Below are 14,574 nucleotides of genomic sequence, written 5' to 3' on the forward strand. Positions count from 1 at the left end.
GTAAGTTTGGAAACAAGATCAAACCTGTCGCCGTGTGCCACGGCCATGATTTTACATGTGTGCAGTGTGGAAAATAAGAAATGAAAACACAAGAAATCAGTGTGCTGTCAAGCATATTTGATTCTCAAAGAAAACATCATAACGTATGCACCAGCATTTATTGACAGTAAAAACATACAAGGCAAAACATGTGATAAGTGAAAAATCATGGATTTACATCGACCAAAAAGCTTTTAAAAATAAAATCAGCCTGTATAATGCAAGTATTGACAACGACAATAAAATGAAAAGAGCATCAACAGGTCTCCCTCAACTCGTCACCCAACATTGCTCTCTTGCTGCCTCTTCTAACTAGAGGTGTTGAACAGGTAAAGCTGACATCGTCTGCGTGTTCCATGTCACCGATGGCTCTGTGGACATGAGTGTTTGGTATCGCCAGAAGCGGCGCATTTAAATCAGCCAAAGTTTTAGAAAAGTCGACCACCCCATCGGTCTTGATGAGTCGCTCACGTTGTGGCTTTTTGTACTTTTACTTACTATACTTTTTAAAGTATTTGACAAGGCTTCTTGCAGCTGCGGCTCACTTGGAGATGGCCTGGTGGATCTTCAAAGAGCTTTGCACAACCAAGTTCAGGGTGTGCCCTGCACATCGCACTGATGACCATTCATGCCTTTCTTATAGAATCTGTGCTGCTGCTAAAACATTTGCGGCATTGTCTTCGACAACAGCCTTGATTTTCTCTGCTGGAATGTAAAATTTAGCAATTACCTCCTCAATCCACTGTGCAATATTTTCATCTGTGTGTCTCTCCTCTTTCTTTTGAGGTGCTGCAACATCAACAGTCGTGCTGTTGTGGTATGCAAGGACCATTTGGCAATGAAGGAATGTCAAGGAGTTATCCTTGCTTTTGAATTTAAAATGCTCCCACACTTTCAACATTGTCTGTCTTTACTTGCCTTATTTTTCATTGTTGTCACCGTCCCTCCTCACTTCTTCAATTTTTCCGGCTCTGTCAACCAAACACGCCCATTTCCTCCTTCCTCCTCCTTCATGTGGTTGACATTGGGTGTTGTACGTCATTAAAAAGTTGTCCGAACCAAACACCTTGTTTTGAGCTTTACAATGTGTAACCCTTTTACCACCGGCTGGAATATTAAAACCCACCTTAGGCTTACAGGGAACACTTTAACTCATTTCAAATATCTTTTATGGTTAAAATCACATCTCGAATAATTAATATCAGTCTAGGGCAATGTATGATTCTCACTCTTAAATATTCAAATGGGGGCTGTGGGGAGTACACTTGACCTTTAAACTCTGCTGTAAAGCTTCAGTAACAACACACAAATTCAATGGAAACCAACACAAGATTTCAGTTTAGAAAATGTATTAAAGGCTTGCAGAAAAACACATTCCAACCTTGAATAAACGAGACTATAGAAAATAAAAAAGAACCCCGGGGTATATTGTTTTCGTCTTTTTTTCAACTGTCTAATTTTATTTCGAGTGCACTCATGTTTACTTTCGTTGGCGCGCTTTAGTTGGAGCTCATGATGGAAACCTTTACCAGATCCCCCCGTGTGTCGGTGAAGTCAACAATACCGGACCGCAGCCGATGAACCCCTCGCTGGTTGTGGCAGCAACCGTCCCGCTCGCAGCAGCCCGCAGCAACAGACCTCCGTGACTCGGCAGGGACAAAAAATAGAGCTGCTGCTCCTCCATGTCAAAAGGAGGCAGTTGAGGTGGTTCAGGCATCTGATGAGGATGCCTCCTGGAGGCCTCCCTCGGAAGGTTATCCAGGCATGTCCACCGGCATGGCCTCAGGGCCGACCCAGACACGCTGGAGGGATTATATATTTCTCACTAGGCCTTGAAACACCTCGGGATTCCACGGGAAATGGTTGGGGGGAAGGTGGTCTGAGTTTCCTTGTGAGGCTACTGCCTCAGGCTGCTGACCCAGGCCCAGATAAGTGGAGGATGATGACAACAACCATATTTAATGACAAACACCAATCAGTAAGGGGGATGTCTTTCACGTCAACCACCACTATACAGTTCTTGAGACTGAGGAAGTATGTGTGGCAAATTCAGCCCAAAGTGCAGGAAAAATTATAAAAAAGGGGGGGTTAAGTCTAAGTCCACAGCTCCTGGGATGTCAAAAAGCTAAGTATGGGGATTTAGGGTTCAGGAGGAGATGGGTAAGTATGTGGGTGTTGGCTGGAGAAAGAGGGGAATTGTATAGAGGGCTGAGGGTGAGGGTGTCTGCAGATACTGGGCCTACCACACTGTAGAGTGCAGTAAAACCTGTCCAGTGACCACAGGGTATCTTTGGTCTCTCTCAAGATCAAAATGGGAAAGTTTGCCATCTATCTCACTGGATGGGCCCACACAAGGAAACAATCCAACACACACACAAAGGGGGAGAAAAAATCGGACCTGTCAACAGACAAGGTCAGAAGAAAATCATGAGTTATCTAATATCTTATATCCTTTTTGAATGTTATCACATCATGAAATGTTGTGTTTTTTACTTGTACTGACATCAACTTTTACAATTAACATCAATTCTTAAATCATGAAATTTGTACTAAAATCAACTTTAAATCATGTAATGTGCAACACATTTGTGATCATTTTTGTATACATGCCCTTCAACAGTGTAAACTGTGGATATAATAATTTTAGTTGCCATTAACGACTCTTTACATGTGCAAAATAAATTGATTTAAATCCACTCAATAAACTTGGTAAATAAACATTGAGTTTGAAAACTTATACATGAAGGATTGCAGAATAGAACAATCAATAACCCAAAGCACAAATCATGCTCACCGATCTCTGAGTGGGTGGGGCACAGCACAAGAAGGTGACAGCTGAGTTATCTTCAGAAGAGTCTCTTACTTTTTTTTCCTCCCAGTTTTTATTTATCTCTTTTTCCTTTCCTTCATCACCGCAGCTCCGACATGGTGCTCTGTCTCTGAATGGACACCGCTGACACACAGACATGCTCCTTGTAACACTGAGCAGGTGGGCGGAACTACCCACTGTGAGATTGTTCTGACTGGCGGAAATGACATCGTCACCTTATTCGCATTAATTTCTGTTGGATGAACTATCCAGATAGAGTATTCAGCAGAAGAATTTGCAAAATAAAAATGAAAAAAATATTAAAAATTGTGTTATTCTTTTTCTGAGATGAATTACTGAGACATAGTAATTTATTATTTAATTGTCCCTTTGTTTTTCAGCCTTATTTGTATACCGTATGTCCAATTTATCATGTGGCTTACATACACATATGTTGAGGCTCTCTTGATGATTTTTTTTTTTTGCCCTATTGTGTCTTTTTAAAGTTAGTCTAAAGTTTTCAGCCATTCTTTTATCTCAAATTGCAAACAGCTGCCATAAAGGGTAATTAGGGTGATGATCCTCATCAGTTTGGCCTAATGCTCTCATTGGTTTTTTTCCAGGAATGTGTGAAACTGGTGGATGGAAAGATAAGCAATAAAGTTTTGGATAGTTTTACCGGCAGGCACTTCAAACACCAAAACCTTAAACTTTGCAAGGAAACTTTTTGAATTCGAGCCTTACAAATCTGGGTTAATTACAGATTCATTTACATGCAAAATAAGATATTAATATTGCAGTGGTTATCTTGCGCTAAGGGTGTTGGAGGAAAAGCAGCACTGATTGCCTGATGCAATATAGAGTCATGCAAATTCACCTGAATTGTTAAAAAAAAAAAAAAAAAAAAAAGCTTTTTCTTTTGCAGAGCCTGCAAGTTGCTTGACAAAATGTGAGTGACTTTCTATGAATGCTGTTCTTAGGAGTTGATAATCAATAAATGAAAATGATTGATTTTTTTTGGGCTTGGATACTGCAAAACCCAACACCATGAACTGTAGCAGCTGCTCCAGGTATGGTCCAATATTCAGAAGAAAAAACAAGTTTGTTGAGGCAGTCAGCATCCAACAGTTTAAACATGACATACTCGTGAAGCACAAGAGCAGCTTGAAACAAAAATATTCAGAGACAGACACATTAATTAAACTGCCTTGCCACTTCCATTGGCTTTTTTGCTGACAGGAAACTTCCAGTCAGTCAGCAGATGAGACTGTAAATTATCATGAAATTCAACACTGTGTATTTCATATGCTTTACAGATTGATTTAAGTTTTTGAGAATACATTTTCTAATTTCACTCCTAAAATTTCTCAGTTAGGGACTACAGCGCTCCCAGTGAAAAAAAAAAAAAAAAAAAGTTATTGCCCTGCATTTAGTAGTGCAGTGATTGTGAAGTAAATTATTACCTTCCAACATTACAAGCTTAGAAGTCTTCCAAGAAAAGTGAGTTTTATGTCTGATAATTCTGTTGGATCGTGAACACGAGCTTATGTTCAATAGTTGGTGATTTGAAAATTGTATTAGGCACTTGTTTGCAGGCAGCATGGTTTGGAATGGCTATTTTGCACCTGAAAGGGTTTCAGATTCAAACCTTACTTTCCTGGTGACCATGTTAAAATCCCTTTACCACTGAGAATGCAAAAATGTATTGAGAGGGAATGCAATTTAAAAAAAAAAAAGTTTTGCCTTTTAGTGCTTCACAGAATTCACTGAAAATTTTTTTTGAATTTTCATAAATCTATCTGACACAAACTACCTGTTCCAGTGGTTGGAACATACCACATATTCATGAAAGACATCTCTGTATTCAGTGACACAGTTATGCAATTGTGTTATTAAATATAAATTTGCTTTCATTCAGTCTTAAAGCAGCCTGATCATTCCATAGCTGCTTGCAGACTTCCCAGCAGATTATAATTTATTTTAATTTATATTGCCTGTTTACTAAAGAGGTAACTTCATGACCATGAATAATGCTGAAGACAGACCTTGTGTCTGAACACCTTTTATTTCCACATTACTGACCTAAAACCCATTTTATTTACCCAACTCAAGAGCAAATGCATTCTAACACTGATTAGTGATTCCAAAAGTTTGAGGTTCTGTATAATCTATGTAGGGAATGTACCGAGAATATCCCTGCATTTAATTATACCTTTCCTACAGCACTTACATATCCCCTGCCATCTTGTAAATGTCACCAAGATCCCTCACATACATTCCTCCTGTTCATTCAACATGAGGCACTGTGGAAGTGTTGAACTGCTACTTACACAGTGTATAAATGCGCTCACCTCATGACGTTCACTGTGTAACTGTGCAGTGTACATACAGTCATGTCTTCCAGAGGATGGGGAACATGTGCTTCTTTCAGCATCTTCCTATCTTGTCATCATGATTGTGTATTTTTCTGTACCCTTGTAGGACCCTGTTTATTTTTTAAGTGCTGTCAGTTATTTAGCACTTTTTTGAGTCAGGAACAATCCACTGTCCAATTGTTCAGAGAGCTCTCTAATCCAGCCTTAGATCTGAGTCGTGCAGCACAGCCTAATAGGATCGCAGTATTAACAATACCACCAGCTGTTGCAGAGCCCCCTGTCGGCCGGCAGGAGGAGTGTAGTGGTGGGGGCAGAGAGATGGGGAGGGAGGTGACTGACAGGGTAAGAGACAGCGATTGAGAGGTAGTCTGTTTGATGCTTTTAGGCTCATGTGGAATAACCCAGAAGGCTGCTTGGTGTAGGACCAGAGGAACTCTGAGCTTTCTTTCTTTTTTTGGATGGCTACCATTTTTTACTCTCCATCAGCCAAAATCAACTGAATCCCAACTTTGTTCTTTCTACAATCTTATTTTTTCTCTCTCAACCCGGGCTTGTTCTTCATCCAGCTCATCCATTTGCTACATCCACTGTGCTGGTGGCTGTTGACTGTGTGCTACCTCTTTATGGCTGAATAAGCAAAAAAAAGGGGGGGCTGCTCTGGTGGTTTTCTCTACAGGAGGGATTGCGAAGTTGTGGTCAAGACCAGGACAAGCAGTGGGAGGAGGAGGTAGAGGAGGATGGCAGTGGCCCTGGATGAAGTGTGGGGGCGGGTGAAGAATGTCTGCAAGCAGAACGGTCTGCTCATATTGTCAGTGCTGGCCGTGGTCATTGGCTGCCTGCTGGGCTTCTTTCTGAGAGGGAAGCAGCTCTCCGAACAGGTCAGTCATTTAAAGATGTGTCCTGGTGATCAAACCCTTGGTTACTCCAAAAACACACTCCAATGCCCCCATCAAGTTTCCCACTCTAGTCCCATTGTATTCAGTTCTTAGAGGCATCAAAAATGGTAACGCTGTCCACCTCCCTTGTCCGTACGTCTGTTGCTCTGTATGTGCTACAACCGTTAATTTTCTCACAGACACACTTTAACACACGTTAAAATTGATTTCCTCTGGGCAAACCCTACTGAAACATACATTTTCTAAACTCTTAGCTGAGATGGGGTCATTATTATAAATTAAATCCTCTCAGAGGCATGGAAATGGGATAAGCATCCATGACACTTCACATGGAATGAAAATGCATCAACTTTATATGAGTCCATCTAATTCAAAACAGAAATCTAAATTAGGTTTCCTCACTTCTGTCAGCTGCTATTTAAGTGGTATGTTGAATGGTGACTGAGACAGATGGAATGAAGACAGAAGTGTGTTTTTGGTTGCTCAAGTTTACTTAAGTGACTTTTCATGGAGGCACAAAAGCATCCTACTTTAAAAAAAAAAAAAAAAGCATAAGAAAAATATTGCAGGGAAGTGGCAAGACTGCACCAAAAGTAATTAACTTCATCCAAAAAATCCATTTTGTCTGCTAAGGCTGTAACACAGCACATCCCTTTGACCAGAGAATAATAGTTTTCTTCTGACTTTTTTATAATGTGCGATAGTATCTCATCAGTCGATGAGATTGCCTCCGGCCTCTGGTGGCCTCCATGAAAAGGGATTGCCAGTGAGGAGATTAGTTGTCAATCACTCACAAAGACATCAAGTCAACAACATACCATTCGTGTTCCCTTATATAATTCACACAAGACAGAATGGACAGTGGATTAAACATTTTGACATCAAAAGGGGCTGCAGTTGTGGAGACGAACAGAGGATAACATTTGTTACGAATTATTAGTCCGAGCACTGTGATAGTGACTCAAATAATTGTGGGAGAGAAAGTGATTAAAAAAAATCAGTCTTTACAAATTCTATGAACTGCTGAGAAAGCAACTGCCACATCTGATCTGAAAAGCTGCAGTTCCATGGGGGCTTGAAAGGACTCCAGAGGGAATGATAACATTTTTGCCAGAGGTGGGGGGCGTGTAGCGTGTGCTGGATGATGAAATGTGTAATTCCTGTCATATCTTTTGGAGAAAGCAAGTATTGTCAGAAGAACTTAAGGTATCAATCGTGTTCTATGAGTGGCACCAAGTGAGCTTCACAAACCTCAGGTGTCACCTCACGAGAGGAGCAACTAACGGAGCTGATACCATACCGTCAGTGAACACAACACTAAATTACTGTACCCACCTAGACTGGTGATTAACTGCAGATAAGAGTAAATGCTTGTTCTCTTTGTGTCCATGTATAATGCCCTAAAAATGTGTCACCATTCCACGAACCCTCTACCAGTGCTTCTTTTGTTTAGGCTCACATAACTTACAATTCATTGCAGTGATCTGACTTTGTTTTTCTTTCTACCACTGTTTGATACAGACCCATTTCTCTGAATCCAAACCTCAGAATGGAGTGCCACAGAGATTGTGTATGCACCATTGTACTGCTGGACCAAAAGCAAATGGGAATTTTATTGTTGATTGTTGCTGAAAAAAAAAAAGCTCTGTGGCAATCAAAAATTAATGAGACTCCAAGGATTTGTTCATGATGATAATATTCATGAATGAATGGCACTTGTGTGGTTTTTTTTGGAAGTGTAAATGCAATCGTTAGGAGTTCAAGGCTGAAGTTCAGCTATGCCCAAACTACTCTACAGACTTCAGCAACACCATGACGAACTTTGCGCATCTACTGTCTGCTTGGTGACATTTGTAGCCACATTTATCCAGGCAGAAACACTTTGAAATCTATGCAGCTGTGTTGGCATGGCTAATGATGTGTTTTAGAACAAAGTAATATAAACAACAACAAAAAAATGACCTTATGTTATTTATTTATTTATGTTATGTTATTTACCCAAAAACCCAATCAGTAATCTCTTACACTTTGGGATAAAAGGGCCCAAAGCTCAACAATGCTAACGTATTTCTGGGTTTCAGGGCACATTCCTACACCACTCAGCTGAAGAAACAAAAGAAAATCATTTGTGGGCTATTTATCCTGCATTTGATATCGCCACAGTCAGGAAGATTTGACATGTGGGGATTAAGTTTCTCTAAAATTCCTTCCCAATACTTGAGATATTTTATTCTGAAGAAAAGCAGTAACGGGTGGGCCAGTTTATTCAAATTATTCTGCAACACTAATATTTCTCTCTTGTAACACTTCAGTCGATTTACTAGAGATTTTACAACTGTTTTAGAGTTTGCTTTTGAAACTTTCCACTTGTTCTGTTCCTATTTTAAGAAACTGCTGATGTCACCAGTTAACACAGTCCAAACCACTGGCCCTCAAAAAATAAGTACAACTCCTGAAGTTTACTTCTGTAACATATGATGACCTAACTGTCCAAAATTCACACACATTTGTGTGCCTTATTAAAAGTGATAATTGTTTACTTTGACCTTGCAGAATCATCCCCTTGTCTCCAAGTGCTTCATGTGATGTTTGTGCACATGGACATGCATAAGTTTCCATGGCGGTCAAAGGAGCACTAGCTTGGGCATTACAAAAGCCGTTCTTGTGTTTTTGCAGATATTTTCAACGAAGCAGCCTGTCTTTGGTAGGGTAGGCAGGAGAAAACAAATAAAAAAAGGATAAGAAAAAACTATGGTCAAGAGACCGCATTAAGTCACAGTGGCCAGATGCAACATTATGGACCTAAAATTATTATAATTTTATGGCCCATTGGAAATAAAAGCTCATATTTAGGCTTATGTTTTGTTCAACTGGAAATAAAAGCAAGAAGCTCAACATGACCTGACTCAACATGAGAATGTGGATTGGGAGGTAAAATGGCTGTCTTGTAAATGGAAATGTTGCGAGTTGGACCCGCTGGGCCCTGAGATCATGTTGAATCGTCTTTGAGCAGACTCTGAAGTCCTTACCGCTCCTGATTTGCTGGATGCTGCCCTGTCTGTCCGACAGAGTGTGTGAATGTGAACTGGTGTCTGAAAAACAATGTAAAGCCCTTTGAGCAGCCCTAAAGTAGATAGGACAGTATTTGAAGGAAGCTCAGTAGTTTGCTTTAAGTGCAGTACTGAGCCATACTCAAGCAGCTGTCAATCACAATAATGGAATAGACGTGTTAAGACCTCTGCTGCCTGTAAGGCTATGCAATTAATCAAAAATTTTATTGAAATTGCAATATAGCGTAGTGCAATTTCCAAATTGAAGGAAAGCAAAGTCGTCAAATTTCCGTATCAATTGAAATATTGTGATGCTGCAAGGATATCCTGCCGACACTTCCTCTACAAACTTAAGAAAACATGTTTTCACTTTAAATAAGAATGTTGAAAAAAATTATAATAATATTCCCTCTAATGTTACCAGTAATATTGCAATCATAGTTTTAGTCAAATGAATAGTAATTCGACTTTTTTTTCCATGCAGCTTTAGTTACAAAATAAATTGTAAAAATCAAAGAGGACGCTAAGCAACTAGAGAAGACAAAGGAGTCCCATTGGTCAATATGAAATAAAGACATTTTAATTCCAGACTAATTCCATGGTGTGCATTGCATTGTTTATTGAAGGAGACTTGCATTTGAAATGTTCCATTGAAACCTCACCTTACCCATGCAATGAGTCCTTCTCAAGATGGAATAAACGTGTTGCACCTGGAGTTTCTAAAGAACACCTGTGTGTGAACAGATCAGTTTGGACCCACCATCCTCTACACTTTGTCTTGATGGAGCTTAGAAACTTTGGTTTTTATTCATGTGTTTTACAGTTCATTATTGAATAGTAAACACTAAATGTTGTGTTTGTCGATGTACAGCAAGACATCTCAGCTATCCTGCTGTCATGCCATGCAAGAATCTCTCTCACATTGTTAAAACTGTTATAGAGATATAGAGATGTTAGATAGATAGATAGATAGATAGATAGATAGATAGATAGATAGATAGATAGATAGATAGATAGATAGATGATAGATAGATAGATGATAGATAGATAGATAGATAGATAGATGGATAGATAGATAGATAGATATAGATAGATAGATGATAGATAGATGATAGATAGATAGATAGATAGATGGATAGATAGATGATAGATAGATAGATAGATAGATAGATGGATGGATAGATAGATGGATAGATAGATGGATAGATAGATAGATAGATAGATAGATAGATAGATAGATAGATGGATAGATAGATAGATAGATAGATAGATAGATGGATAGATAGATAGATGATAGATAGATAGATAGATAGATGGATAGATAGATGGATGATAGATAGATAGATAGATAGATAGATGGATAGATAGATAGATAGATAGATAGATAGATAGGTAGATAGATAGATGGATAGATAGATAGATGATAGATAGATAGATAGATGGATAGATAGATAGATAGATAGATAGATGGATAGATAGATGGATGATAGATAGATAGATGGATAGATAGATAGATGATAGATAGATAGATAGATGGATAGATAGATAGATGATAGATAGATAGATAGATGGATAGATAGATAGATAGATAGATGATAGATAGATAGATAGATAGATAGATAGATAGATAGATAGATAGATAGATAGATAGATAGATGGATGGATAGATAGATGGATAGATAGATAGATAGATAGATGATAGATAGATGGATAGATAGATAGATGATAGATAGATAGATAGATGGATAGATAGATAGATAGATGGATAGATAGATAGATAGATAGATAGATAGATAGATAGATAGATAGATAGATAGATAGATAGATAGATAGATAGATAGATAGATAGATAGCTGTGGAATTCAGCAGTTCAACTGACAGAGAGAACTTTTTTTTTTTTTTTGGCAGTGTAACTAAAGCTACAACAGCCAGAACTGAGCAGCCACAAAATGAGAGGATGGTGAACTTAGCTGTAAATGGCAGCAACTTGGAGGTTAGAATAGACACTAGGGCACACAGATTTAAGAGACTGTCTCAAAAACGTGACTATTAAACAGCAACAGTTCAGTAATTGATTCATAATCATGATTGATTACTGTTTCTCAAGAGATAGAGTGGTGGACATGGAGCAACATACAAGAACAAGCATTCAGAGAGTTACAGTTATGCTTGTGAAAACTCGAACACTGGCGTATTATGAACATGAAGTGTCATCAGTGCTGAAGTTGGAAGCTACAGCTTAGGAGCAGCTTTGCTACTGGAGCATGATGGTGAGTTACAGCCAGTGGCATTCTGATCTAGCACACTAGCTGACTCAGAAAAAGGAACATACCAAATTGAGAAGGAGTGCTGAGCTGGAATGTGGACATGTGAGTTTGTTTTTCATGCTGTAGGTCATAGACAGTTTCCTTGCAAATAGACCATAAACTTTTAATGCCCTAATCCCATACATATGACCTGAATAAAGCCCTTCCAAGGTGCCAAGGGTTCCTCATGTGCCTTCTAAGGTTCCATGTGGTAGCTAAGCATGTCCCTACCAAATGGCTGGTCCTCAAAGACAATGCCTCTGTCTTGTGACAAAAAGACTGAACTCTGTTGCCAAACAAAATGATAGTGAGATGCAAATGTGAATCAAGTTTATCAGAAATAGAAGACAAATACGCCACAGTTTTCCAATGTTACCCTGTAAGACTGCATTTAGAGTCATGGCCTGGTGACGACAGAACTGTCATTCCTGCTGCACTAAGAATGTAAAACAACTACATGGACAGCAAGGAGTGACAGGTGTCAGCCCTGCCTTGGACAAGACCAGACGAAATGTTCAAAATGCTCTTCGCATTTCAGAGGAAAAATTAAAGGCTACCCCTTTAGACAAAAATAACATCCAGCTAAAGAACTGTCAGGCAAAGTCAGCCTACAAGTTCTCCCATGGCCACTGCCCCATACAGTATGTGCCCTGGACTGTAAGTCAGAGAGAAACTGGACAGTGAAAAAGGTTAGAAAACACCATCTTAAGTCATTGGCAGCTGTGCGTTGCCACAGCCCTATTCGGTGAAACTGGACTATGGCACTGTGATGTGGCGCAAAAGGAGGCACCTACAGGCTGGCTGTTCCAGAGCATCAGCAGGCACTCAGGAGTCTGCTGGAACAGCACACATGCAGCTGCTACTCTTGCAGAGATCTCCACAGCAGCTGCTTTGCTGCTACTCACACTTGTTACATTTACAGCTTTTATACTTATCCTCTTAGACACTAATTAGCCACACAAATTTTCCTGTTCAATTTTCAGATGTAATGATGCGTTTTAGTTATCTTTTTGGAATGATTTTCCTCCCCCCCCCCCTTCCAAATGTAAAAATAGCCTTTGAATTTAATTTAGCTTTGAATCCATATGAAAATACCAAAAGAATAGTGAACAAACGATCCAACCTTTGCAAACCCAAACAGACGTCTGAGAAAAGAACTGGATAGCTTGACTACCCTGATATAAGGAGGGGAAAGCAATGCACCTTTGAGGGCCATGCCCGTAGATGTGCACAAGATGATTCTATTTGAATGTCCGCTGCTTAATTAAATCAGTTGCCTTACTGTTTCTCTGAAATGAAATTCTGGACATTGCAGGGCCTCCACACCAAGTTGTCCCCCCAGTATACAGTCTCCATGGCAACAATGCAAGCTGCTGCAATTTAGAAGAAATTAGCTGTACTGTGTAAGTAGTGAGTGTGTGCAGGCCTTGGAGAATAAAATGTCCTTCAGGCTCCATGTTTGTGAACGTGGACTGCATATGATAACATGCACACATTTTGACAATTCTCCATTCAAGAAGAGAGGGTGGGCCAAGGGCACACACACACACGCACACATATGTGTGTGTGTGCACCTGGCCCACCACCCAGGGCTAACATATATAGACAGACAATAATTCACACTCACAGCAACGCTAATGGTCAATTTAGAGCATCCAATCAGTGACAGAGAACCCATACAGGCACAGGGAGAACATGCAAAATCCACGAAGAAAGCTCCAAATTCCACACAGAAAGATCCCATGCCTGAGCTTGAACCCAAAACCTTCTTGCTGTGGCAACAGTGCTAACCACTGCACCATCATGCTGCCATTTATTTATTTATATATATATATATATATATATATATATATATATATATATATATATATATATATATATATATATATATATATAATAGGTGTCAGTGTTAACACATAATTAAGTAGTTAACCCAATGTCCCTTTATCTGCGATAATTTTTTTTTCCATCATGATTAACGTGCACGGTGCTGTTTGACCATTTGGCCATGCCGTAGTTCACGGAAAACCAAAAGTGAACGCACCTCTCGTCACACACGCGAGATGCTGCCTGTTACAGCTTGTAAAAAAACCCAAAAAAAACACATACAGACACAAAAAAAACTGAGAGCAGATGAGGACTAACATGGAAAAAAAATTCGTCAGTTTTAAATGGAAAGTTCAACTTCGAAGCCCTGCCAGATGGCAGTCTCCAAAGAAAACAAGTGATATGCATTCACTGTAAAGCTGAATTTAGTTTCCACCGGAGCTCGAGCAGTCTTAAGAATCACCTGTCCGCGAAGCACACAGCTGATGCAGAGAGCCCTCCGCTCCCTTCTGACCTAAAACAAACCACGACCATTGGAGGCGTCCACCACCCGCAATACCCCCACTATATCATTTGAGTCCTGTTCTGAATTGCACTGCCCCCTGTTTAATGCACCACAGTTTGATGCAATGCATAAGGGTCATCTTTTTGTGTTAATGGCTTAATAGTTCAAGTACTTCAGTTGGTACTAGTAATCATTACTATTATATTTGTTGGGCTTGAGTTTATAATTTTTTTTTTTTTTACCCTGTGCATCTTTTGTTTCGGGGTGGCACGGTGGTGCAGTGGTCAGCACTGTGGCCTCACAGCAAGAAGGTTCGGTTTGAGCCCCAGCTCCAGCACGGGATCTTTCTGTGTGGAGTCTCCATGTTCTCCCTGTTCCTGTGTGGGTTCTCTCTGGTACTCCGGCTTCTTCCCAGAGTCCAAAGACATCAAGAGGGGACGAGGCTGATTGATTCTCTAAATTGACCGTCGGTATGAATGTGAGTGTGAATGGTTGTCTGTCTCTATGTGTTGGCCCTGAGATGGACTGGTGACCTGTCCAGGGTGTCACCTGAAGGCTGCTGGGATAGGCTCCAGCCCCTCGACCCTTAACAGGATAAGAGGGAGAAAATGGATGGATGGATGGTTCTTTTGTTTTGTTTGTACTTCTGGACAGTACATTGCTCCAACACTAATAAACATGCTGCATTTGCAGAAAGCAATTATTTGCCTACTCCCATGTGGATATGGTTAATTGAAAAAAAAAAGACAAATATCAGTTTAAGATTG

At 39.8% G+C, this 14,574-nt stretch overlaps 1 protein-coding gene across 1 annotated transcript in view; it reads left to right on the top strand.

Moving 5' to 3' along the window:
• The first annotated feature begins 5,605 nt into the window (after positions 1–5,605).
• Positions 5,606–14,574, top strand: part of slc1a7a (solute carrier family 1 member 7a) — a 60,484-nt gene continuing 51,515 nt past the window's right edge. Inside the window, exon 1 of the mRNA XM_086203138.1 lies at positions 5,606–6,101. Coding sequence (XP_086059264.1) covers positions 5,961–6,101 — 141 coding nt within the window. The 5' untranslated portion in view covers positions 5,606–5,960. The remainder of the gene's footprint in view (positions 6,102–14,574) is intronic.

The sequence above is a fragment of the Aulostomus chinensis genome, chromosome 5 (genome assembly GCF_037954235.1).
Source record: "Aulostomus chinensis isolate RoL2024-O1b breed Wild chromosome 5, RoL_Achi_v1.0, whole genome shotgun sequence".
NCBI classification, from domain to species: Eukaryota; Metazoa; Chordata; class Actinopteri; order Syngnathiformes; family Aulostomidae; genus Aulostomus; species Aulostomus chinensis.